A 27,661-nucleotide genomic window follows, 5' to 3' on the forward strand; every position below is an offset into this window, starting at 1 on the left:
TTTTAATTTCGATTTTTTAATTTCTCTTTCCCACCTGCACGCCGCCCCTCCCCGCTCCCGCCGTTGGTTCCCCGCGGGCACTCCGGGCGCCCCCCCCAGTCTCGCGGCACCTGCGGCACCTCCTGGCCAGGACCAATCAGAAGAAACCCAAATTGCGCAAGAAACCCAAGCCCCAGAGCGAGGAGATCCCGGGTAGGGAACCCCCAATTCCCACCATGCCCCGGGGCACAGGGGGGCTCGCTAATTCATTAATCGCGGTCATTAGTAGCGGTCAGGTGGACTTGGTGTCGTTTATTTAATAATAACGTTATTAATATTAGTAGTATTAGTGTTGGTGTTATTATTAGTGTATTATTGGTAGTAGTATAATACCAATATATTATTGTATAGTATATATATAATATATATATAATATACAGAGTGTATATATTTTTTTTATATATTTTTATTAATTTATATTTTTTTTTTATTATTTTTTTTTATATATATATTAATTTTTTTTTTTTTTATAATTTTTTTTTTAAGTATAATTTATGCAATTTTACTTACTATATAATATTTGTATGTTTTTGGGTTATTTTTTTAATAATATTAAAGGTATTTATGTAATAATATTATTATTGTTAATATTAGTATTCATATTATTAGCCTCAATATTAGTATTGGTATTGGTAGTATTTTTAGTATTAGCAGCAGAGTTACTATTAATATTAGTATTAATAGTATTACTGCTTTAATTGTGGTAATTAATAGCAGTCAGACTTGGTGTCATTTACTTAATAATATTATTATTGTAAATATTATTAGTATTATTGGTATTATTACTATTAGTGTGGGTATTAATATTAGCATTAGTATTATTAGTTTGGGTATTAATATTATTATTGCATTCATTGGGGCAATTAATAGGGATCAGGTAGACTGGTCATTTATCAAATAATACTAGTAGTAGTGTTGGTATTAATATTAGCATTACTATTAGTAGTATTGGTATTAGTATTAATATTATTATTGCATTACTGGGGTAATTAATAGGGGTCAGATAGAGCTGGTGTAATTTATGTAATAATAATATTAGTATTAATGTTGGTATTAATATTAGCATTACTATTATTAGTATTGGTATTAGTAGTTATATTATTATATTAATTGGAGTAATTAATAGCCATCAGATAGAATTGGTGTCATTTATTTAATATTATTATTATTATTAATATTAGTAGAATTAGTGTTGGTATTATTATTAGTGTATTGTTGGTATTCGTAGCTCCCGGGGGGGGCTGGACCTTCCAAACCCGGGACGGGATCCCACCCGATCCCACCAGGTCCCACCGGATCCCACCAAAATCCCACCAGGTCCCACCAAAATCCCACCAGGTCCCACCAGATCTCACCAGGTCCCACCAGGTCCCATCAAATCCCACCAGGTCCCACCAGGTCCCACCAAAATCCCACCAGGTCCCACCTGATCCCACCAGGTCCCATCAAATCCCACCACGTGCCACCAAATCCCACCAGGTCCCACCAAAATCCCACCGGATCCCACCAAAATCCCACCAGGTCCCACCAAAATCCCACCAGGTCCTATCAAATCCCGCCAGGTCCCACCAGGTCCCATCAAATCCCACCAGGTCCCACCAAAATCCCACCCGATCCCACCAAAATCCCACCAGGTCCCACCAAAATCCCACTGGATTCTACCGGATCCCACCAAAATCCCACCAGGTCCCACCAAATCCCACCAGGTCCCACCGGATCTCACCAAATCCCACCAGGTCCCACCCGATCCCACCAAAATCCCACCAGGACCCATCGGATCCCACCAGGACCCATCAGATCCCACCAGGACCCATCCGATCCCACCAGATCCCACCAGGTCCCACCAGATCCCACCAAATCCCATCATATTCCATCAAATCCCATCAAACCCCACCAGGTCCCATCAGATCCCACCAACTCCACCCTCTGGAGGTCCTCGATCCATCTTCTCCTGGGCTCCATCCCAAAGTCCAGCCTGGTCTCCTGGCAGGGGTTTGGATGAGATGGTCCAGAAGGGTCCATCACGTCCCCCAAGGCTCTGGGAATGGTCCAGAAGGTTCCATCAGGTCCCCAGAGCTTCTCCCGGGATGATCCAGAAGATCCCACCAGGTCTCCAGGGCTTCCTCTGGGATGGTCTAGAAGGTTCCACCAGGTCCCCAGAGCTTCTCCTGGGATGGTCCAGAAGGTCCCATCAGGTCCCCAGGGTTGTTGGGATGGTCCAGAAGGGTCCACCAGGTCCCCAAGGCTCTGGGAATGATCCAGAAGGTTCCATCAGATCTTCAGGGCTACTTCTGGGATGGTCCAGAAGGTTCCACCGAGTCCCCAGGGTTGTTGGGATGGTCCAGAAGGTCCCACCAGGTCCCCAGAGCTTCTTCTGGGATGGTCCAGAAGGTCCCATCAGGTCCCCAGGTTGTTGGGATGGTCCAGAAGGTCCCACCAGGTCTCCAGGGCTTCTTCTGGGATGGTCCAGAAGGTCCCCTCAAGCCTGCAGGGTTGTTTGGATCGGTGTCATCTCCTCACTGGAGGACATCAGGAAGAGGAGATGGGGTGAAGATGGAAGTGGTGGGATCTGGAGAAGACAGATGGGATGGGAGTGGTGACCATGGCAGTGGTGGCCCCCAAAAGCCACCCAAGATGAAGCCACCACAGAGCTCCAGAGCTCCACCTTTGGTGGTTCCTCCAAGGTTCTTGTGGGGTTTGAGGAGAACCTCGGCCTCGTGACAAGGATGGAGATGGAGAAGCACCATGGGGAGGGGACAGGACCTCTTCCAGGTCCTGGAGGTGACACCCCACCATCCTGGAGGTGACATCCCACCATCCTGGAGGTGACACCCCACCACCCAGCGTGTCTTCTCTTGCAGGGGTGGCCATCAGCACTTACGCCAAGTACTGCTACAACAAACTACAGAAGGCGGCGCTGACCGGGGCCAAGAAGGTACCAGAACATGGGGTGGGCTTGGGGAGGGGTGGACAAGGAGGTGACAAGGAGGTCACCTCCCACCAGGGTCATCCAGGAGCTTCTGGGAATGGGGAAGGGGCTGGAGGAGGGAGGGAGGTGGTGGTGGGCGGTGGCTGTGGTGAGGAGAACTCCTGGAGAACTTCTGGGGATCTTCTGGAGACCTGGAGATCTTCTGGAGAGCATCTAAGGACGTCCTGGAGAACTTCTGGGAACCTTCTGGAACATTTCTGGAGAGTTTCTAAGAACCTTCTGGGAACCTTCTGGAAAGCTTGAAAGGATCTTCCAGGCACCTCTTAAAATCTGTCTGGGGATCTTCTGGAGACCTTCTGAGAAATTTCCAAGAACTTCCTGAGGACTTCTGGAGACCTTCTGGAAATTTTCACCTCTAGGGGACCTTCTGGGAACCTTCTGGAAACTTTTTAAGGACCTTCTGTGGGCCTTGAGAAGACATTCCAGAGACCATCTGGAGATCTTTTTGAAAACCTTGCAGGGAGGACCTTGCGGGAATTTTCTAAGGAACTTCTGAAGAACTTTTGGGATTCTTCTGGAGACCTTCTGAAGACTTTCTGGAGACCTTTTTAGGACACCTTCTGTGGATCTTCTGAAGACATCCTGGACACTGACTGAGGATCTTCTGGAGATCTTCTGGAAACTTTCTGGAGATCCTCTGGGTACTCTCTGAAGATCTTGTAGGGATCTTCTAGGAACCTTTTAAGGATCTTCAGGAGAACTTCTGAGAGTCCTCCAGACACCTTCTGAAGACTTTCTGGAGACCTTTTGGGGATTTTCTGGGGACTTTCTGAAGACATTCCAGAGACCATCTGGTGAACTTCAGGAGACCTTGGGCAAGCTCTCTGGACACCTCCTGGGAGCTTTCTAAGGAACTTCTGGAGACCTTCTGGAAACTCTCTGGAGACCTTCTGAAAACCATATAGGGAGGGACCTTCTGGGAACTTTCTGAGGAACTCCTGGAGACCTTCTGGAAGCCCAGCACCGATGTTCAGCTTTCCAGAAGCATCCCAGAGATGGGGCTCCTTCTCCTGGCAAAATCCATCGGTGGAGATCCTCCACCGTGGCCATGGTCCCACCAAGCTCCATGGGGCTGGATCCACTTCTGAACCAAGATGGATGATGGATGGATGGATGGATGGATGGATGGATGGATGGATGGATGGATGGATGGATGGATGGATGTTGGATGGATGGAGGGATGGATGGATGATGGATGGATGATGGATGGATGGATGGATGGATGGATGATGGATGGATGGATGATGATGGTAATGATGGATGGATGATGATGATGATGATGTGATATGGATGATGTGATGATGATTGATGGATGTATATGTGATGATGATGGATGGATGGATGATGGATGATGATGATGATGTATGATGATGTGATGATGATGATGATGGATGGATGATGATGATGATGATGGATGGATGATGATGGATGGATGATGATGATGATGATGATGGATGATGGATGATGGATGGATGTGATGGATGGATGATGGATGGATGGATGTGATGGATGATGATGGATGGTGGATGATGATGATGGATGATGATGGTGGATGGATGGATGGATGGATGGATGATGGATGGATGGAGGATGGATATGATGGATGGATGGATGATGGATGATGGATGGATGGATGATGGATGGATGATGGATATGGATGGATGGATGGATGATGGATGATGATGGTGATGGATGATGGATGGATGGATGGATGGATGATGATGGATGGATGATTGATATGGATGATATGATGGATGGATGGATGATGGATGATGTGGATGATGATATATTGGATGATGTATATATGATATATATTTGGATGGATGTGATGGATGATGATGGATGGATGTGGATGATGGATGGATGATGATGGATGATGATGATAGATGATGATAGATGGATGATGGATGGATGATGGATGATGGATGATGATGGATGGATGATGGATATGGATGGATGGATGGTGGATGATGATGATGGATGGATGGATGGATGGATGGATGGATGGATGGATGGATGGATGGTTGGATGGATGGATGGATGGATGGATGATGATGGATGGATGGATGGATGGATGATGGATGGATGGTGGATGGATGGATGATGGATGGATGGATGGATGATGGATGGATGGATGGATGGATGGATGGATGGATGATGGATGGATGGATGATGGATGGATGGATGGTAATGATGGATGATGAGGATGGATATATATGATGGATGATGGATGGATGATGATGATGTGTGATGATGATGAGATGGATGGGTGATGAGATGGAGATGATGATGATAGATATGATGATGAGATGATGGATGGATATGATGATGGTGGATGGATGGATGGATGGATGGAAGGACAGGACGGACGGACGGACGGTGGATGGATGGATGGTGGTGGAACCACCTTGTCCAAGTTGCCTGGAATCCATCCATGCCTCCATCACCATCCCCATGAACGTCTACCATGGGTGGGTGGTGGCATTGAGCAGATCCCACCCCGGCCACCACCACGGAGGAGGCCACCGTTGGGTGACCTCTGGTGTCTCCTGCAGGGCCTGAAGAAGCCGAACATCGAGGAGATCCGTCACGCCAAGAACGCCGTCTTCAACCCGTCCATGTTCGGCAGCTCCCTGCAGGACATCGTGGCCATGCAGAAGGAGCGGTACCCGGACCGGCAGCTGCCCTGGGTGCAGACCCGGCTCTCCGAGGAGGTCCTGGCGCTCAACGGGGACCAGACCGAGGGCATCTTCAGGTAAAGCCACCCCACGCTCATGGGGACACCTCACAGTGCTGGCAGGATGGAGGTTCTCCTAAGGGCTGTCTCAAAATGGGGCACGTTCACGTTTCTGGGTGTTCTTCTCCTCTGGTGGGTGCTCCATGGGGGCTTGTTCATGGTGGCCACCAGAGTCATGGTGGGGTCATGGTGGCACCATCCAGCTTCTCCTTGCTCCATAGAGGTTTCTCCACAGTGGCCACCACAGTCATGGCAAGGTCTTGGTGGCCACCATCCACTGGGTTCTTTCAACTTCTCCTTCCTCCAAGGCCATGGGGATTTCTCAATGGTGGCCACCAAAGTTGTGGCAAGGTCTTGGTGGCACCATCCAGGTTCTCCTATCTTCACAGAGGTTTCTCTATGGTGGCCACCACAGTAATGGTGAAGTCTTGGTGGCACCAAGCTCCCAAAACAGCTCCAAGGCCATGGTGGCCACCAGTCATGGCACCATCCAGTGGGTCCCTCCAACTTCTCCTTGCTCCATAGAGGTTTCTCCATGGTCACCACCACAGTCATGGTGAAGTCTTGGTAGCCACCATCCACTGGGTTCCCTCAATTTCTCCTTCCTCCAAGGCCATGGAGGTTTCTCCACAGTGGCCACCAGAGTCATGGTGAGGTCATGGTGGCACCAAGCTCCCAAAACTGTTCCAAGGCCATGGAGGTTCCACCATGGTGGCCACCACAGTCATGGCAAGGTCTTGGTGGCACCATCCAGTGGGTCCCTCCAACTTCTCCTCGCTCCATGGTGGCCACCAGAGTCATGGTAAGGTCTTGGTGGCACCACTCCAAAAGCTGGCTAGAGGTTTCTCCTGGTGCCAGCTTGGTGCGGTCATGGTGGCACCAAGCTCCCAAAACAGCTCCAAGGCCATAGAGGTTTCTCCATGGTGGCCACCAGAGTCATGGTGAGGTCTTGGTGGCACCCAAGCTGCCAAAACAGCTCCAAGGCCATGGAGGTTTCTCCATGGTGGCCACCAGAGTCATGGTGGGATCTTGGTGGCACCAAACTCCCAAACAGCTCCAACACCATGGAGGTTTCTCCATGGTGGCCACCAGTCATGGTAGGGTCTTGGTGGCACCAACAAGCTCCCAAAACGGCTCCATGACCATGGAGGTTTCTCCACGGTGTCCCTTGGTGGCACCAACCATCTCCAGGCCCAGCTGATGTCCCCTCCTGGTTCTCCTGGAGCACCCAAAGCTGTTGATCTGGGACGTCCCCACCGGTCCCTCTCCCACCAACCCCTCCTCCCCCGCAGGGGTCCCCGCGACATCGACGAGGTCAATGCCCTCAAGCTGCAGGTGGACCAATGGAAGATCCCCACCGGCTTGGAGGACCCGCACGTTCCCGGTAGGACCTCGGGGCGATGTTTGGTGGTGGGACCGGCAGCTCCACCACCCGGAAGATCTGACAGGTTGTCCTCTTGCCCGTGTCCTCTGCAGCGTCGCTGCTGAAGCTGTGGTACCGCGAGCTGGAGGAGCCGCTGATCCCGCACGAGTTCTACGAGCGCTGCATCTCGCACTACGAGAGCCCCGAGGCCGCCATCGCCGTCGTGCACGCCCTGCCCCGGATCAACAAGATGGTGCTGTGCTACCTCATCCGCTTCCTCCAGGTACGGCCACAACCTCCTGCTGGTGGAGCACCAGGGGACCTCCAGGTCTGGTTGCTTCTCCTGACGTGGTTTTGGGTTCTCCAAGGTTTCCATGAGAAGAACCAGGAGTTCCACCAGCCCCATCGCTTCTGTTTCCTTTCTACCGCTTCATGAGTTCATGTTCCTGGTGATCTCCTGGTTCCTTCTCCTGAAATGGTCTTGGGTTCGCCAAGGTTTCCGTGAGAAGAACTGGGAGTTCCACCAATCCCAGAACCTCCATCTTTCTCCTCCCATTCCATGAGTTGGTGTTCCTGGCTCCTTCTCCTGAGGTGGTTTTGGGTTCTCCAAGGTTTCCATGAGAAGAACCAGGAGTTCCACCAACCCCATCGCTTCTGTTTCCTTTCTACCGCTTCATGAGTTCGTGTTCCTGGTGACCTCCTGGTTCCTTCTCCTGAGGTGCTTTTCGGTTCTCTGAGGTCACCACGTGGTGAAGAACCAAGTCCACATGGTCCTTCCACCCATCTCCCACCAACCCCCTTGACCTCCACCTTTCTCCTCCCACCCCTTGAGTTCATGATCCTGGTTGGTTCTCCTGAGGTGCTTTTGGGTTCTCCGAGGTCACCACATGGTGACCCCCATCTCCCTCAAGAACCAGGAGGTCCTTGTGGTGCTTCCACCCATCTCCCACCAGTCCCATCACCTCCAGATGTTCATGGCCTCCTGGTCACCCTCCTGGCTTCTTCTCCTGAGGTGCTTTTGGGTTCTCCAACTTCACCTCATGGTGACACGAGAACCAGGAGCTCCACCAACCCCATCACTTCCATTTCCCTTCTACCGCCCCATGAGCTGGTGGTGCTCCTGGTGACTCTCCTGGTTCCTTCTCCTGAGGTGGTTTTGGGTTCTTCAAGGTCACCACGTGGTGGCCAAGAACCGGGAGTTCCACCAATCCCATCACTTCCATTTCCCTCCTGCCACCCCATGGGTTCATGCCCCTGGCTGACCCTCCTGGTTCCTTGAGGTGGTTTTGGGTCCTCCAACTTGACCACATGGTGACCCCCATCTCCCCCAAGCATCAGGAGGTCCATGTGGTCCTTCCATCCATCTCCCACCAACCCCATCTCCTCCATCTTCCTCCTCCCACCCCATGAGTTGGTGCTCCTGGTTCCTTCTCCTGAGGTGGTTTTGGGTTCTCCAAGATTACCATGTGATGGCCAAGAACCGGGAGTTCCACCAATCCCATCATCTCCATCTTTCTCCTCCCACCCCATGAGTTGGTGCTCCTGGTGACTCTCCTGGTTCCTTCTCCTGAGGTGGTTTTGGGTTCTCCAAGGTCACCATATGGTGGCCAGGGAACTGGGAGTTCCACCAATCCCATCACTTCCATTCTCCTCTCCCCACCGCATGAGTTCGTGTTCCTGGTGACCTTCTGGTTCCTTCTCCTGAGGTGGTTTTGGGTTCTTCGAGGTCACCATGAGAAGAACTGGGAGTTCCACCAATCCCAGAACCTCCATCTTTCTCCTACCATTCCATGAGTTGGTGTTCCTGGTTGCTTCTCCTGAGATGGTTTTGGATTCTCCAAGGTTTCCATGAGAAGAACCAGGAGTTCCACCAACCGCATCACTTTATTTCCTTTCTACCACTTCCATGAGTTCGTGTTCCTGGTGACCTCCTGGTTCCTTCTCCTGAGGTGGTCTTGGGTTCTCCAAGGTTTCCATGAGAAGAACCGGGAGTTCCACCAATGCCATCACTTCCATTTCCCTTCTACCACTCCATAAGTTAATGCTCCTGGTGACCTCCTGGTTCCTTCTCCTGAAGTGGTCTTGGGTTCTCCAAGGTTTCCATGAGAAGAACTGGGAGTTCCACCAATCCCAGAACCTCCATCTTTCTCCTCCCATTCTATGAGTTGGTGTTCCTGGTTGCTTCTCCTGAGGTGGTTTTGGGTTCTCCAAGGTTACCACGTGGTGGCCAAGAACCAGGAGTTCCACCAACTCCAGCACCTCCATCTTCCTCCTCCCATTCCATGTGTTCATGCTCCCAGTTGACCTTTCTGGTTCCTTCTCCTGAGGTGGTTTTGGGTTCTCTGGGGTCACCACATGGTGAAGAACCAACTCCACATCTCCTTCCACCCATCTCCCACCACCCCCCTTGACCTCCACCTTTCTCCTCCCACCACCCGCAGGTCTTCGTGCAGCCGGCCAACGTGGCGGTGACCAAGATGGACGTCAACAACCTGGCCATGGTGATGGCCCCCAACTGCCTGCGCTGCCAGTCGGACGACCCGCGGATCATCTTCGAGAACACGCGCAAGGAGATGTCCTTCATCCGTGTCCTCATCCAGCACCTGGACACCAGCTTCATGGAGGGCGTCCTATAGCGGCTGCCACTGCGCCGTCCCCACCCCACCACCCGGTCCCCTTCCAGGGTCAAAGTCCCCAGGTGGTGGCACCTATCTCCACCAAGAACCAGGAGGTCCGTGAGGTTCTCCACCACGTGGTGAGCTCCATCTCCATCAAGAACCTGGAGGTCTGTGAGGTTCTCCACCACGTGGTGAGCTCCATCTCCACCAAGAACCAGGAAGTCCATGAGGTTCTTCACCATGTAGGGAATTCCATCTCCACCAGAACGGAAGTGCTGAGGTCTTCACCTGTAGGAATTCCTCTCCACCGAGAATGTGGAGGTCCATGTGGTGCTTCACCATGTGGTGAGTTCCATGTCCACCAAGAACCTGGAGGTCCATGTGGGGGGCTCCATCTCCACCAAAAACCTGGACGTCTGTGAGGTTTTCCACCACGTGGTGAGCTCCATCTCCACCAAGAACCTGGAGGTCCATGTGGTTCTGCACCACATGGTGAGCTCCATCTCCATAAAGAACCAGGAGGTCTGTGAGGTTCTCCACCACGTGGTGAGCTCCATCTCCACCAAGAATCAGGAAGTCCATGTGGTTCTTCACCATGTGGTGAGTTCCATGTCCACCAAGAACCTGGAGGTCCATGTGGGGGGCTCCATCTCTGCCAAGAACCTGGACCTCTGTGAGGTTTTCCACCACGTGGTGAGCTCCATCTCCACCAAGAACCTGGAGGTCCATGTGGTTCTGCACCATGTGGTGAGCTCCATCTCCACCAAGAACCAGGAGGTCTGTGTGGGGAGCTCCATCTCCACCAAGAACCAGGAGATCCATGAGGTTCTCCAACCTCACCTTGTGGTGAGCTCCATCTCCAGCCGGACCTCACGGATGGAGAGCATCCAGGGATTGTCTCCATCCTTTCCTGCCCGGACAAGGAGAAGTCCTTGAGGTCCATCCCGACCTTCTGGCTGTGTCACTGCCTGGTTCTTCTCTGGGGGAGTCACGAGGAACATCCTGGCCCTGGGGGGTCTCCGATGGCGTTGGGAAGATGGGAGAAGGTCACCTGGACACCAGGGACCTACAGTGACAATTGTCCCCCACAGGGAGGAGACCGGGGAGGTCCTCAAGGGACTGGTGGCCCAGAGGGGGTCGTGGTGGCCGATTGTCCATCCTGGAAGGGCTGGGTAGGCCCGATGTCCCCAGGTGTCACCGTGTCCATCCTGTCCCACCCATGTTGGCACCACCAGGACCTGTCCTGGAACCCACCGGGTCTGCCCGGCCCTGTTGGAACCTGTCCCAGGACCTCCCACCTGCTCCTGGTTCTTCTGGGCCCATCTTGGTGTCCATCCAACTCCTGAACCATTCTTGGGGTTCATCATCTCCTTCTGCTCCTCCTGGCCCTGTCTTGGTGTCCACCATCAACTCCTGGAGCCATCCTGGGGTTCATCATCTCCCGGTACTCCTGAACCCATCTTGTGGTCCACCATCAACTCCTGGAGCCATCCTGGGGTTCATCATCTCCTCCTGGTTCCTCTGGCCCTGTCTTGGTGTCCATCCAACTCCTGGACAAATCTTGGGGTCCAGCATCTCCTCCTGGTCCTCCTGGACCAATCTTGGGGTCCATGCAACTCCTGGAGCCATTTGGGGGTCCACCATCAACTCCTTGGAGCCATCCTGGGGTCCATTATCTCCTCCTGGTCCTCCTGAACCCATCTTGGTGTCCACCATCAACTCCTGGAGCCATCCTGGGGTTCATCATCTCCTCCTGGTCCTCCAGGGCCTGTCTTGGGGTCCACCATCAACTCCTGGACCAATCTTGGGGTCCATCCAACTCCTGGAGCCATTTGGGGGTCCACCATCAACTCCTGGAGCCATCTTGGGGTTCATCATCTCCTCCTGCTTCTCCTGGACCCATCCTGGTGTCCATCTCCTCCTCCAGACCCACCAGGGCACCCGTCTCCACCTGGTCCTGCCCAGCCCACCTCGGTGTCCCCAGCATCCTCCAGGACCCATCTTGGTGTCCCTGATCTCCTGGACCCACCTTGGTGGCCCCCAGATCTCCAGCAGGTCCCACCTTGGTGACCCCAACCAACCTTGGTGCCTCCACCTCTTCCAGGTTTCACCTTGGTGACCCCGAATCTTCTCCAGGTCCTCCAGGTCCCACCTTGGTGCCCCCACCACTTCCAGGACCCAAATCTTGGTGACCCCAAACCTCCTCCAGCTCCAGCCATGGTCCCCCTGATCTCCTCCAAGTCCCACCTTGGTGCCCTCAATCTTCTTCAGGACCAACCTTGGTGTCCCCAGTCTTCTTCAGGACACCATCATCTGCTCCAGGTGCCACCTGAGCACCCCCCAACTTCCACCAGGTCCTCCAGGACCCACCTTGGTGACCCCCACCACTTCCAGGACCAACCTTGGTGACCCCAAATCTCCAGGTCTCACCTTGATGACCCCAAATCTTCTCCAGGTTCCACCTCGGTGACCTCCAATTTCCAGCAGGTTCCACCTTGGTGACCCCACCTCTTCCAGGTCCTCCAGGTCCCACCTTGGTGCCCCCCCAGCTTCCAACAGGACCTTCTTGGTGCCCCTGCCACTTCCAGGTCCCACCTTGGTGACCCCAAACCTCCTCCAAGTCCCACCTTGGTGACCCCAAATTCTCCACCAAGTCCCATCTTGGTGCTCCTCAGCTTCCAACAGGAATCCCTGGTGCCCCCACCACTTCAGGTCCCACCTTGGTGCCCCCACCACTTCCAATGTCCCACCTTGGTGACCCCAAATCCCTACCAGGTCCCACCTTGGTGCCCCTCAACCTCCAGCAGGACCCCCTTGGTGCCCCCACCACTTCAGGTCCCACCTTGGTGCTCCCAGATCTCCTCCAGGTCCTCCACGTCCCACCCTGATGGACCCCCCCAGTCTCCACCAGGTCCCACCGTGGTGACCCCAAATCTCCTTCAGGTTTGACCTTGGTGACCCCAATGTCCACCAGGTCCCACCTTGGTGACCCCAAATGTTCTCCAGGTTCACCCTTGGACACCCTCCAGCAGGACCCACCTTGGTGCCCCTCAAACTTCTTCAGATCCTTCAGGTCCCACCTTGGTGACCCCAAATCTCCTCCAGGTCCCACCTTGGCGACCCCCAATGTCCACCAGGTCCCACCTTGGTGCCCCACAACTTCCAGCAGGACCTCCCTGGTGCTCCCACCACTTCCAGGTCCCACCTTGGTGACCCCAAATCTCCTCCAGGTCCCACCTTGGTGACCCCAATGTCCATCAGGTCCCACCTTGGTGACCCCAATGTCCACCAGCTCCCACCTTGGTGACCCCAATGTCCACCAGGCCCCACCTTGGTGCCCTCACCACTTCCATTTCCCACTTTGGTGACCCCAAATCTCCTCCAGGTCTATGTCCACCAGCTCCCACCTTGGTGACCCCAAATCTTCTCCAGGTTCCACCTTGGTGACCCCAATGTCCACCAGGCCCCACCTTGGTGCCCTCACCACTTCCATTTCCCACCTTGGTGACCCCAGATCTTCTCCAGGTCCCACCTTGGTGACCCCAAGGTCCATCAGTTCCCCCAAAATTGAGAGGTCCCCAAGGGCAGGGTGAGGTCCCCAGAATGAAGAGGTCCTCACAGTGAGGGGGTCTCCAAGACCCTGGGAGGTCCCAAAATGGGGCGGGGGTCTCATGGGTGGGAGGTCCCCAGAATGGGGTCCCCAAGGTGGAGAAGGTCTGGGGGGAGTCCCACGGAAGGTCCCATGGGTGGGAGGTCCCCAAAGTGGGGGTGTCCCAAAATGGCCACCAAGGCCTGAGGGGGTCCCCAAAGTGGAGAAGGCCCCCAAAATGAAGGGGGTCCCACAGGGGGAGGTCCCATGGGCAGGAGATCCTCAAAATGGGGTCCCCAAAATGAGGTCCCCAAATGGGGGTTCCATGGAGGGGGTCCCCAAAATGGGGATGTTCCCCAAAAAGGGGGGGGTCCCACAGGGGGAAGTCCCATGGGTAGATCCTCAAATTGGGGTCACCAAGGTGGAGAAGGTCCCAAAAATGGGGGGGGTCCCAAAATGGCCCCCCAAGGCCTGGGGTGGGGGGTGTCCCCAAAGTGGAGAAGTCCCCAAAATGGGGGATCCCATTGAAGGTCCCCAAAATTGGGGGGTCACCAAAATGGGGGGCTCCCATGAAGGGGGTCCCCAAAATGGAGATGGTCCCCAAAGTGGGGGGGTCCCATAGACTGTCCCCAAAGTGGTGGGGTCCCCAAAATGGAGAAGGTCCCCAAAATGGAGGGGGTCACCAAGGTGGACAGTCCCCAAAGTGGGGGGTCCCATGGACTGTCCCCAAAATGGAGAAGGTCCCCAAAATGGAGGGGGTCACCAAGGTGGACAGTCCCCAAAATGGGGGGATCCCATAGGGGGTCCCATGGGTGAGGTCACCTTAATGGGGGGGGGAGCTCCCCAAAGCTTGGGAGGGTGCCCAAGGTAGAGATGGTCCCCAAAATGGGGATGGTCCCCAAAATGGGGATGGTCCCCAAAATGGGGGTCCCATGGGTAGGAGATCCCCAAAATGGAGTCACCAAAGTGGGGGTTGGTTTCCAAAATGGAAGGGGTCACCAAGGTGGGGACAGTCCCCAAATTGGGGGGGTCACCAAGGCCGGTGGGTCCCCAAAGTGGGGGGTCCCATGGGTGAGGGGTCCCCAAAATGGTGGAGTCACCAAGGTGGAGATGGTCCCTCAAAATGAGAGGGTCCCCAAAAGGGAGAAGGTCCCCAAAATGGGGAGGTCCCATAGAGGGGGTCCCCAAAATGGGGAGGTCCCATAGAGGGGGTCCCCAAAATGGGGGTGGTCCCCAAAATGGGGGTCCCATGGGTGATGTCCCCAAACTGGGGGGGGTCTCCAAAGGGGGGGGGTCCCCAAATTAGGGTGGGGGGGGGTCCCCAAACTGGGGGTGGTGGGGCCAACCCAGCGCTACCTCCCAGCTCTGCTCACTGCCAGGGGACCCCCCCCTTTTCCTCAGCTTAATTAAGTTTTAATTAATTCTTAATTAATTCCTGGGGCTCACTCATTAATTTTTAAATAATTTTCCTTCCTTTTTTTCCCAGTGGGTTTTTTTGTTTTTTTTAAGCCTCGAGGTTTTTATTTATTATTATTAAAAAATAAAAAAGAACAAAAAACGACTGGAAAAAAAAAATAAAAATCCGAATTTAAAGGGATGGACCCGGCCCTCGCTCCCTCCCCCGGGGTTTTCCCAGGATTCCCCCGATCCCGGGAATTCCCTCGGGAATTCCTTCGGGGATTTTCCTCCCTTCACCCCCCCCCAATCTCAGAGGGGGTTTGGATTGGGGTCCCCCCAAAAAGGGGCCGCCGAATTCTGTATTTGGGGGGGCTCCGGCCCCTCCTCGCGTGTGAATAAAGCTCCGTATGGAAAGCGCTGCTGGTTCCTGGTGCCTTTTGGAGCGGGAAAAGGGCGGGAATTTGGGATGGGAGTTGGGAATTTGGGATGGGAGCTGGGAATTTGGGATGGGAGTTGGGAATTTGGGATTCTGCCTGTCCCCAAATGTCCCCAGGGCCGTGTTCCTCCGGTCCCCCCGCTGTCGGTTCCACCCGGAGCCTTTTTATGGCCGCACCAACCTCGAAGGTGCTCCCCGTATTCCAGTCCCCCATGGTGCTACTTCCGGCCGCCGCTGTCGCGACAGGGCGCGGATACCGCGACAAAGAAGGCGCGGGTGTTTTTATGAGCTGGATCGGCAGGGCCAGTGAGGGCTTTTTATAGGGGAATCTATAGGGAAAAGCCCCAAAATGCTCCTCCCGTCGCAGGGACCCCCCCTAAAACCCCACAGGGAACCCCAAACCAGGCCAGGGAGCCTCCCCCTGCCCAGCGCCCCAAAACCACCCCAGAAAATTCCCCGGAACCATCGCAGAGCCCCCCAAAACCAGGCCAGGGAGCCTCCCCCTGCGCAGCGCCCCAAAACCACCCCAGAAACTTCCCCAAAACCATCGCGGAGCCCCCCAAAACCACCCAAGGACCCTCCCCCCCTCCCCGGCTCCCCAAAACTATTCCAGAAACTTCCCCGGGACCCCCAAAATCATCGCAGAGCCCCTCAAAACCACTCCAGGGACGCCGGAACCAACCCTGCCCCCACAGCAATTCCAGGGGTTCCCCTCAGGAATTCTCCCCTCACGAATTCCCGCCGCGGGCCCTCAGGAGCATCAGGTCGGGTTTCCGGGGTTCCCCTCAGGAATTCTCCCCTCACGAATTCCCGCCGCGGGCCCTCAGGAGCATCAGGCCGGGTTTCCGGGGTTCCCCTCAGGAATTCTCCCCTCACGAATTCCCGCCGCGGGCCCTCAGGAGGACCGGGCTGGGTTTGCGCCGCCGTTCCCGCAGGAATTCCGCTTCCCAGCGCTCCGGCAGTGGCCTCAGCTCCCGGTGTCGCCCCCGTGGCCGCGGGATCGGGGGTTGGGACCGGGATCGGGATCGGGATCGGGATGGGGACCGGGACCGGGAATCGAGCGGAGCTCGGGAGGGAATCCGGGGCCGCCTCAGAGCGAACCTCCCGCTCCGACCGCGCGCTAGCCAATAGGAAGACGGAGCTTCGTGATCGACAGCAAAACGAACCAATGAACACCAGAGCACCGCGAAGCGCCCGCCCTCACACGCACAACCAATTAGACAATACGATGAGCTTTGACAGACAGTTGGAAGAGCCAATAATACCGCGAAGCCCCGCTCCTGGGGCGGATCTCGCTCGCTGATTGGCGGACGCAGCGCGCAGACCCGGAGGTGGAGCTCCCGTACGGGCAGGGGCAGGCGGGGGCTGCGGGCAGGCGGTGAGTGGGGGACGCCATGTTGGGGGGGGCGCCGGGGCGGGTTTGGGGGTTCGGGGGGTCCCGGGGGGGGCTCAGGACATTGGGGGGACCCTGTGGGAGTTTAGGGGGCTCTGGGGGCGCTCCTTGGGGGGGTTCAGGGGGGTTGGGGAGGGGGCCCGGGCTGGACTGGGAAGGATGGGAGGGACCCTGTGGGTGGGACGGGCTGGAGTGGGGATCCCGGGGGGTCCCTGAGGGGATTTTGGGGGGTCCCCAAGGGAGGGGGTTGGGTTCTGGGGTTCCTCCGTCTGGATTTAGGGGATCCCTGGGGTGGCTTTTGGGGGGGCGGGGAGAGGTCCCTGGGCTGGGTTAGGGGGATTGGGGGAGGCCCGGGAAAGGTTTGGGGGTCCTGGGGCTCATTTGGGGGATCCCTGGAGTGGTTTGGGGGTCCCTAAACTGGTTTTGGGGTCCCTGAACTGGTTTAAGGGTTTCTGGACTGGTTTTAGGGTCCTCAAACTGGTTTTGGGGTCCCTGGACTGGTATTGGGGGTCCCTGGACTGGGTTTGGCATTCCTGGAGAGGTTTAGGGTGGCTGGGCTGGTTTGGGGGTCCCTGGACTGGTTTGGGGTCCCTAGAGTGGTTTTGGGGGATCCTGGGCTGGTTTTGGGGTGCCTGGACAGGTTTGGGGAGGTCTGGGGGATCTCTGGGCTGATTTGGGGTGTCCCTGGATGGATTTGGAGCCCCTGGATTGATTTGGGGGTCCCTGGGCTGAGTTTGGGGTGCCTGGATTGATTTGGGGGTCCCTGAACCAGTTTGGGGTGCCTGGATTGGTTTAGGGGTTTCTGGACTGGTTTAGGGTCCTTGGACTGGTTTGGGGTTCCTGGGCCAGGTTTGGGAATCCTTGGAGTGGTTTAGAGGTTTCTGGACTGGTTTTGGGAATCCCCGAGCTGGTTTTGGGGTCCCTGGAGTGATTTAGGGGTCTCCAAAGCAGTTTTGGGGTGCCTGGACTGGTTTGGGATCCCTGGAGTGGTTTAGGGGTCTCCAAACCAGTTTTGGGGTCCCTGGGCCAGGTTTGGGAATCCCTGGGGTGGTTTAGGGGTCTCCAGAGCAGTTTTGGGGTCCCTGGACTGGTTTGGGATCCCTGGAGTGGTTTAGGGGTTTCTGGACTGGTTTTGGGGTCCCCACACAGCTTTGGGGGGTCCCTGGGCACGCCCCACGCCCCCATTTTTCGGAACCCTCCACTCACCCACCCTCCCCCCCCCAAACCCCCTTTCCCTCCCATCCCCCGCCCCGTTCCTCCCGCAGCTTTCGGCGGCGGCGGCGCCGAGGACGACGGAAACCCCGGAATTCCGGAACGTTCCGCCGCGTCGCCGCCATGGCTCCATCGCGCAGCCGCTCCACGCAGATCCCGCCGTGCATCCCCAAGCGCCAGCTCCCGCCGGGATACTCGGACTCCCTCCTCTTCCTCTGCGCCCGCCGCATGGTGGCGCAGCACCCGCTGCCCGTCCTGCTGCCCGCCCTGCCCGCCCACCTCTACCCCATCCTCTTCCAAGCGGCGTTCCTGGACGGAAGACCCCTGGTGCTGCGCGATTTGGTGGCCGCTTGGCCTTTCCCGGTGCTCAACTTCCAGCGGCTGGTGGGGCGCCGGGAGCTGCTGCGCGACCATCCCTGCAAGCTCTGCGTCCAGGCCGTCATCCTGGCCGTGGTGGCGCAGCTCCGGCGGCAGCTGGAGGAGCCCGGACACGACGCCAGGTGGGTTCTGGGGAGCTTCGGGATGGGGACACCTCCGTTCCTGCGCTTCCTCCATCGGTTTTGGTGGTTCCTGCTTGGTTGTGATGGTTTCCTTCTTGTTTTTGATGGTTCTTGTATTTGATGGTTCCTTCCCGTTTTTGATGGTTCCTTCCCGTTTTTGATGGTTTCTTGCCACTTTAGATGGCCCTACCTTGATGGTTCCTTCCCGTTTTTGATGGTTCCTTATTGTTTTTGATGGTTCCATCCCATTTTTGATGATGCCTTCCTGTTTTTGATGGTTCCATCCCATTTTTGATGGTTCTTTCCTGTTTTTGATGGTTCCTTCCTGGTTTTGTTAGTTTCTTCCCATTTTTGATGGTGCCTTCCTTGATGGTTCCTTCCCATTTTGGATGATTCCATCCCATTTTTGACGGTTCTTTCCTGTTTTTGATGGTTCCTTCCTGTTTTTGATGGTTCCATGCCATTTTTAATGGTTCTTTCCTGTTTTTGAGGGTTCCTTCCTGCTTTTGGCAGTTTCTTCCCATTTCTGATGGTGCCTTCCTTGATGGTTCCTTCCCATTTTTGATGGTTCCTTCCTGGTTTTGATGGTTTCTTGCCACTTTAGATGGCCCTACCTTGATGGTTCCTTCCCATTTTTGATGGTTGCTTTTTGTTTTTGATGATTTCTTCTTGTATTTGATGGTTCCTGGTTTTGATGGTTTCCTCCCATTTTTGATCGTTTCTTCCTGTTTTTGATGGTTCCTTCCCATTTTTGATGGTTTCCTCCAGCTTTTGATGGTTTCTTCTTGGTTTTGATGGTTCCTTCCCGTTTTTCATAGTTCCTTCCTGTTTTTGATAGGTTCCTGCCATTTTAGATGGTTCCTTCCTTGACTGTTCCTTCCCATTTTTGAGGGTTTCTTCCCATTTTTGGTTCCCTCCCATTTTTCATGGTTCCTTCTTGGTTTTGATGGTTCCATCCCATTTTTGACGGTTGCTTCCTTGTTTGGATGGTTCCTTCAGTTTTGATGGTTTCCTCCCATTTTTCATTATTTTTTCTTGTTTTTGATGGTTTCTTCTTGTTTTGGATGGTTCCTTACCATTTTGATGGTTTCTTCCTGTTTTGTTTCCTCCCATTTTTAATGGTTCCTTCCCATTTTTAACAGTTCTCTCCCATTTTTCATGGTTTCTACTCACTTTTCATGGTTTCTTCCCATTTTTGATGGATTCTTCCAATTTTTAATGATTCCTTCCTATTTTTCATGGTTTTCTTCCTGTTTTTCATGGGTCCTTTCACTTTTGGTGGTTTCTTCCCATTTTTGATGGTTTCTTCCTGGTTTTAATGGTTTTCTCATGTTCTTGATGGTTCCCGTTTTTGATGGTTCCCTCCTATTTTTGATGGTTTCTTCTTGTTTTTTTTTCTTCCCATTTTTGATGATTCCTTTTTGGTTTTGATGGTTACTTCCAGTTTTTGATGGTTCCTTCCTGTTTCTGATGGTTTCCTCCCATTTTTAATGATTTCTTGTTTTTTATGGTTCCTTCCCATTTTTAATGGTTCCTTCCAGTTTTTGATGGTTTCTTCCCTTTTTTAATGGTTCCTTCACGTTTTTGATGGTTCCTTCCTGCTTTTGATGGTTTTCACCCATTTTTCATGGTTTCCTCCCATTTTTTAGAGAGTTTCTTCCTGGTTTTGATGATTTCCTCATCTTTTTGACGATTCCTTCCCCATTCTGATAGCTCCTTCCCCATTTTTGAAGGTTCCTTCCAGTTTTTGATGGTTTCTTCATGTTTTTGATGATTTCTTCTTGTATTTGATGGTTCCTTCCCATTTTTGATGGTTTCCTCCAGCTTTTCATGGTTTCTTTTTGTTTTTGATGGTTTCTTCTTGGTTTTGATGGTTCCTTCCCGTTTTTCATAGTTCCTTCCTGTTTTTGATAGGTTCTTGCCATTTTAGATGGTTCCTTCCTTGACGGTTCCTTCCCATTTTTGAGGGTTTCTTCCCATTTTTGATGGTTTCCTCACATTTTTCATGGTTCCTTCTTGGTTTTGATAGTTCCATCCCATTTTTGATGGTTGCTTCCTTGTTTGGATGGTTCCTTCATGTTTTTGATGGTTCCCTCCCATTTTTCATGGTTTCTTCCTGTTTTTGATGGTTTCTTCTTGTTTTGGATGGTTCCTTCCCATTTTGATGGTTTCTTCCCATTTTGTTTCCTCCCATTTTTAATGGTTCCTTCCCGTTTTTACCGGTTCTCTCCCATTTTTCATGGTTTCTTCCCATTTTTGATGCATTCTTCCAATTCTTAATGGTTCCTTCCTATTTTTCATGGTTTCCTTCCTGTTTTCCATGGTTCCTTTCACTTTTGGTGGTTTCTTCCCATTTTTGATGGTTTCTTCCTGGTTTTAATGGTTTCCTCATGTTCTTGATGGTTCCCGTTTTTGATGGTTCCCTCCTATTTTTGATGGTTTCTTCTTGTTTTTTTTTCTTCCCATTTTTGATGATTCCTTTTTGGTTTTGATGGTTACTTCCAGTTTTTGATGGTTCCTTCCTGTTTCTGATGGTTTCCTCCCATTTTTAATGATTTCTTGTTTTTTATGGTTCCTTCCCATTTTTAATGGTTCCTTCCAGTTTTTGATGGTTTCTTCCCTTTTTTAATGGTTCCTTCATGTTTTTGATGGTTCCTTCCTGCTTTTGATGGTTTTCACCCATTTTTCATGGTTTCCTCCCATTTTTTAGAGAGTTTCTTCCTGGTTTTGATGATTTCCTCATCTTTTTGACGATTCCTTCCCCATTCTGATAGCTCCTTCCCCATTTTTGAAGGTTCCTTCCAGTTTTTGATGGTTTCTTCATATTTTTGATGATTTCTTCTTGTATTTGATGGTTCCTTCCCATTTTTGATGGTTTCCTCCAGCTTTTCATGGTTCCTTTTTGTTTTTGATGGTTTCTTCTTGGTTTTGATGGTTCCTTCCCGTTTTTCATAGTTCCTTCCTGTTTTTGATAGGTTCCTGCCATTTTAGATGGTTCCTTCCTTGACGGTTCCTTCCCATTTTTGAGGGTTTCTTCCCATTTTTGATGGTTTCCTCCCATTTTTCATGGTTCTGTCTTGGTTTTGATAGTTCCATCCCATTTTTGACGGTTGCTTCCTTGTTTGGATGGTTCCTTCAGTTTTGATGGTTTCCTCCCATTTTTCATTATTTTTTCTTGTTTTTGATGGTTTCTTCTTGTTTTGGATGGTTCCTTACCATTTTGATGGTTTCTTCCCGTTTTGTTTCCTCCCATTTTTAATGGTTCCTTCCCATTTTTAACAGTTCTCTCCCATTTTTCATGGTTTCTACTCACTTTTCATGGTTTCTTTCCATTTTTGATGGATTCTTCCAATTTTTAATGGTTCCTTCCTATTTTTCATGGTTTCCTTCCTGTTTTTCATGGTTCCTTTCACTTTTGGTGATATCTCCCCATTTTTGATGGTTTCTTCCTGGTTTTGGTGGTTTCTGTCAATTTTTGATGGTTCCTTCCCATTTCTGATGGTTTTCTCCTGCTTTTTAAAGGTTCCCTCATGTTCTTGATGGTTCCAGTTTTTGATGGTTCCCTCCCATTTTTGATGGTTTCTTCTTGTTTTGTTTCCTCCCACTTTTGATGCTTCCGTTCCATTGTTGATGATTCCTTTTTGGTTTTGATGGTTCCTTCCCATTTTTGATAGTTCCCTCCAGTTTTTGGTGTTTCCTTCCTGTTTCTGATGGTTTCTTCCTGTTTTTGATGGTTTCTTCATGTTCTTGATGGTTCCCATTTTTGATGGTTCAATCCTGTTTTTAATGGTTCCTTCTCATTTTTGATGGTTCCTTCTCGTTTTTTTTCTCCAGGTTTTGATGGTTCTTTCCTGGTTTTGATGGTTTCTTCCCATTTTTAATGGTTCCTTCCTGTTTTTGATGGTTCCTTCCTGTTTCTGATGGTTTCCTCCTATTTTTAATGATTCTTCTTGTTTTTGATGGTTCCTTTCCATTTTTAATGGTTCCTTCGTGTTTTTAAATGTTTCCACCCATTTTTCATGGTCTCCTCCCATTTTTTAGAGAGTTTCTTCCTGATTTTGATGATTTCCTCTTCTTTTTGATGATTCCTTCCCCATTTTGATAGCTCCTTCCCCATTTTTGATGGTTCCTTCCTGTTTTTGATGATTTCCTCCCGTTTTTGATGGTTCCTTCCCAATTTTGATGGTTTCCTCCCATTATTCATGGTTTCCTCCTGTTTGTGATGGTTTCTTCCTGTTTCTGATGGTTCCTTCCCATTTTTGATGGTTCCTTGCCATTTTTGATGGTCCCTTCCCAGGTTTGATGGTTCCTTGGTGGTTTTGATTGTTTCCTCCCCGTTTCTGATGGTTTCTTTCCATTTTTGATGGTTTGTTCCCATTTTTTCCCAGCGGGTGCCGCCTACGCGTGCTGGATGTGACGGGAGTTCCGGACGATCCGGCTGGCCGCGCTCCGGACGGGATGAGCGTCTGGTCGGGCACGGTGGCTTTGGCCAAGGCTTGCGTGGAGGTGTCCAAGCACCAGCGGGAATTCCAGCGGCGCGGATCCAAGCGGCACAAAGGCCGCTCCGGGGCCGCCACGGCCGCGGCCGCTCCGCAGCCCCCGGGCGTGGACGTCCACGCCGACCTGTTCGTCAACGGGACGTCCTACGGGATCCTGCGCGACGCGCTCCAGACCGGATCCGCCGGCCCGCTGCGCCTCAAGTGCCGCGAGTTCCAAGCGGAAAAGCTCTCCCTGGCAGGAATCGTCAGCCTGCTGGAAACTCTGGATCCTTCCTGCGTGCGGAGGGTGGATCTGCGCTTCCGGAATTTGGGATTGACGGGGCTCTCGGTGATCCTGCCGCACCTCTCGCGCTTCCCGGAGCTGCGCAGCCTCAAGCTGCAGTACAGCAACGTGGACGTGCGGCGCCCCACGCCGGAATCGGCCATCGGGATCCGCTGCCTGGCCGGGCAGCTGGGAATGCTGCCCAGCCTCCGCGAGCTCAACCTGGGATCCTCCCGGCTCTCTGGCAATCTGCGCCAGATCCTCTGGTGAGTTCCCCACGCAGCGGGGCCCGGCCGGGCCCTTCCCGCGCTCACTGGGGATTCCCAAGGGCTGGGGGTCTTTCCCAGCCTCAGTGATCCCGTGCTTCCAGGATTTCATTATCCCGACGTTCCCGTGATTCCCTTATCCCGATAGTTCGTGACTCAGTGATTCCATTGTCCCATCATTCCAAAATCCCAACATTCAGTGATTCCACGATTCCCAGAGGTTGGTCTCAATAATCTTGGAGGTCTTCTCCAATCTTAATGATCCCTTGATTCCATGATTTCATTATCCCAGTATTCCCATGTTCCCTTGATTCTGTTATCCCAATAGCTCATGACTCCGTGATTCCATTATCCCACTATTCCACGATCCCAGGATTCTCAAAGGCTGAACCTGACAATCTTGGAGGTCTTTTCCAATCTTAGCCGCCTGATTCCAGGATTTTATTATCCCAACATTCACAAGATCCCATGGTTCTGTCATCCTATTAGTTTTTGACTCAGTGATTCTATTATCCCACAATTCCATGATCCCATCATTCCAGGAGTCTCAGAGGTTGGGCTCCATGGCCTTTCCCACCCTGAGGGATCCCATGACTCCAGGATTTCATTATCCCAATGTTTCCATGATTCCATTATCCTCTTGTCCCAACAGTTTACAACTCAATGATTCCATCATCCCATAATTACATGATCCCATAATCCCTTGGTCCATGATTCCCAAGGTTTGGGCTCAATGGTCTTGGAGATGTTTTCCAGCCTTAATGATCCCAGGTTCCCATGATCCCGTTATCCTAATAGTCCATGACTCCATTATCCCATCAATTCAAGATTCCGTAATTCCTTAATTTCAAGATTCCCAAAGGTTTGGCTTGATGGGCTTGAGGATCTTTTCCAACCTGAATGATCCATTGTTCTCAGGAATTCTTTATCCCAATATTCCCATAATCTTGTGATCCATTGTCCCAACAGTTTACAACTCAATGATTCCATCATTCCATAATTCCATGTTTCCATAATCCCTTGGTCCATGATTCCCAAGGTTTGGGCTCGATGGTCTTGGAGATCTTTTTGAACCTTAATGGGCCCAGGTTCCCATGATCCCGTTATTCCAATAGTCCGTGATTTCACGATTCCGTAACTCTATGATTGGTAACTCCATGATGCCATAATTCCTGGACTTTAGGATTCCCAAAGCTTGGACTTGATGATCTTGAACAATGGCTCCATGACCTCATAACTCCGTGATCCCAAAATTTCATGACTCCCTGATCCTAAGACCCCACAATTCCACAATTCCCTGGCTCCATGACCCCATAATTCCATGATTCTCAAAGGTACAACATGATGTTCTTGGACATCTTTCCCAACTTCAGCCATTCTGTAATTCCATGATTCCATGACCATACCACTCCATGACCCCATAATCTCATGGATCCATAATTCCATAACTCCATGATCCCGTGATCCTCAAATGTCAAACCTGATGGTCTTGGAGACCTTTCCCAACCTGAGTCATTCCATGATTCCATGGCCCCATTATTCCAAAATCCCAGGATTTTTAGGGGGCGAACTTGATGTTCTTGGAGACCTTTCCCAAGCTCAGCCATTCCATAAATCCATGATCCCATCATTCCAAAATCCCAGGATTTTCACAGGTCGAACTTGATGTTCTTGGAGATCTTTCCCAAAATCAGTCATTCCACAATTCCATGGCTCCGTGATCCCATAATTCCATGATTCTCAAACCTTGACCTTGATGTTCTTGGGGACCTTTCCTGACCTGAGTAATTCCATGATTCCATGACCCCATCACTCCAAAATCCCAGCATTTTCAGAGGTCAAACTCGATGTTCTTGGAGCTTTTTCCCAACCTCAGCCATTCCACAATTCTAAGACTCTGTGATCTCATCATTCCATGAGTTTCAAGCCTTGACCTGGATGTTCTTGGAGCTCTTTCCCAACCTCAGCCATTCCATAATTCCACTATTGGATTCCACAATTCCATGACCCCATGATCCCACCATTCCATGATTCTCAAACCTTGACCTTGGTGTTCTTGGAGCTCTTTCCCAACCTCACCCATCCCACAATCCCACGCTCCCATGGATGCAATCCCAGCTCTCATTCCCCCTGAATCCCAACAAATCCTCACCTCTCCCTTTTCCCTCCCGCCAGCGACCTCCAGGCTCCGTTGGAAAGCTTGGAATTGGCCTTCTGCTCCCTCGTTCCCGCCGACCTCGCCTTCCTCTCCCAAAGCTTCCACGCTCCGGCCCTCAAGCGCTTGGATCTGAGCGGCCACGACTTCTCCCAGGGCCTCCTGGAGCCTCTGCGGCTGCTCCTGGAGAAACCTCCGCCTCGCTGCTGCACCTGGATCTCATGGAATGCCGCATGGCCGACTCCCACCTGGACGCGCTGCTGCCGACGCTGCGCCGCTGCTCCCGCCTGCGCTTCCTGGGACTCTACGGCAATTCCCTGTCCACGGCCGCGCTCAAGGATCTGCTCCAGAAAACCCTGGAGCTGCCCGACCTCCACCTGGTCGTGTACCCCTTCCCCGTGGATTGCTACAAGCCGGAGCCGCCGCGCCGCGTGCCAGGATCCCGACCGATTTACGAGGAGCCCATGGATGGAGAACGTTTGGCGGCGGCCACGGCGGAGATTTCCCAGCTGCTGGCGAATTCCGGCAGGACCGACCTCGTCTGGACTTACAACCCCTACGGCCACGGAACCCTGGACTACTTCTCCTTGTGATTTGGGAAGAGCTCGGAGCCTCCATGGTGGAAAAGCGCCGCCGCCTCTTTTTCCGAAATCCGGGCGTTTTCCGCCTCGTTCCAGTGGTTTTTTTTCCCTTTATTTCGGTGCTTTTCCAGTATTTTTCCAGCTCATCCCGCTTTTTTTTTCCTCCCCATCCCAAGTTTTTCCCCCTGATTTTGTAGCTTTTCTGCCACAGTTTGAGTGTTTTCCTTTCCATCTCGATAGTTTTCCCCTCATCCCGATAGTTTTCCGCCTCATCCCGGTATTTTTCCGCCTCATCCCGGTATTTTTCCTCTCATTTCATTATTTTTCCGCCTCATCCCGGTGTTTTTCCATCAGGATTGGCTTTGCATGGCCAAAATTCCGTGAGCCTCCGGGGCTGGATTCCACGGGAAGCTTCCAGAAGCTTCTCCCGTTTTTGCCCGATCCCATCGGGAACGGCGGCGCCGCGTCTGGAGTAAGAATTAAGTTGGAAGAAACCAATCCAGGCACAGATGGATTTCCAGAGCGGGAATTTTGCAAAGAAACAAGTCTGGAGATGATTCCTTGGTGCTGGAGTGGAAATTCCCAAAATTCCATGGCGCGTCCGTCGGGAAGCTCGTCCTGGAGCTGCATCTTGGCAGGGACCTGCAGATCCGTGGAAAAAAAGGAGCAGATTCCTGGGAGGAATCCCATGGAGGATAAAACCTCCGGAGCAGGATATTCCCCAAGGATTGACCCCTTGGAAAAACCCATGAGGAATTGTCTCCCCTGGGAGCGACGCGTTGGGAGAAATCCGTGGAAAACTCTCGCTGCGGGATGGATTCGTGTTAGAAAACGCGTGGAAAACTTACCTGGGGATGGATTCACGGAGAAATCCATGGAAAACTTACCTGGGCATGGATTCATTTGGAAATCCATGGAAAACTTACCTGGGGATGGATTCACCTCGGAGAACTCCATGGAAAACTCCCATAACTGAGAAATCCATGGAAAACTCGCTGTGGGATGGATTCATGGAGAAATCCATGGAAAACTCGCTGTGGGATGGATTCGCCATGGAGAAATCCATGGAAAACTCTTCCCATAGCCAAGAAATCCATGGAAAACTCGCTGTGGGACGGGTTCACCTTGGAGAAATCCATGGAAAACTCCCCTGGAATGGCCAGAGGGATTGAGGGAAAGCCGGGAACGAGGGAACTGGGGGAGGGAACAGTTGGATTTGGGCTCTTGTTATCCTGCTCTGATTCTGTCGGAAATAAACTCGTCCTATCCCAGATCCCGAGTTTGCCGTTCCCAGATGGGATTTCCCGAGGCATCTCTCCCAATCCTAATCCCAGTCCAAGAATCCTCCAGTATTTCCTTCATTCCCACCTCATTTTGCTGGTTTTTCACCTCATTTTGGCGATTTTCCACCTCATTCCAGGTTGGTTTTTTCCCTTTACGCCGGTGGTTTTCCACCTTATTTTTGCAGGTTTTCCCCATCCCAACATTTTCCGCTTTTTCCCAGTATTTTTTCCAACTTTTCCCGTGTTTTTCCCTCATCCTGGTGATTTTCAGCCTCATTTTATTATTTTTGACCATATTTCATTCTTTTCCCACCTCATTTTGATATTTTCCCACCTCATTT

General features: G+C 52.1%; 2 protein-coding genes across 2 annotated transcripts in view; both read left to right on the top strand.

Moving 5' to 3' along the window:
• The window catches only part of ARHGAP39 (Rho GTPase activating protein 39), a 110,798-nt gene extending 100,778 nt beyond the window's left edge, over nt 1-10,020 (top strand). The window contains 6 exon segments of the mRNA XM_030971504.1: nt 100-192; nt 2,901-2,974; nt 5,584-5,783; nt 7,058-7,149; nt 7,242-7,411; nt 9,570-10,020. Of these exon segments, the coding sequence (XP_030827364.1) occupies nt 100-192; nt 2,901-2,974; nt 5,584-5,783; nt 7,058-7,149; nt 7,242-7,411; nt 9,570-9,764 (824 nt within the window). The 3' untranslated portion in view covers nt 9,765-10,020.
• Nucleotides 10,021-17,440: 7,420 nt separating this feature from the next.
• On the top strand, nt 17,441-27,393 carry LOC115901288 (leucine-rich repeat-containing protein 14-like). The gene is given in 4 exon segments (XM_030943807.1): nt 17,441-18,274; nt 22,663-23,301; nt 25,477-25,640; nt 25,643-27,393. Coding segments are annotated over 4 exon segments (1,587 nt in total). The 5' UTR covers nt 17,441-17,897; the 3' UTR covers nt 26,050-27,393.
• The last annotated feature ends 268 nt before the right edge of the window (nt 27,394-27,661 follow it).

This window comes from Camarhynchus parvulus, chromosome 2 (genome assembly GCF_901933205.1).
Source record: "Camarhynchus parvulus chromosome 2, STF_HiC, whole genome shotgun sequence".
In the NCBI taxonomy this organism is placed as follows: domain Eukaryota; kingdom Metazoa; phylum Chordata; class Aves; order Passeriformes; family Thraupidae; genus Camarhynchus; species Camarhynchus parvulus.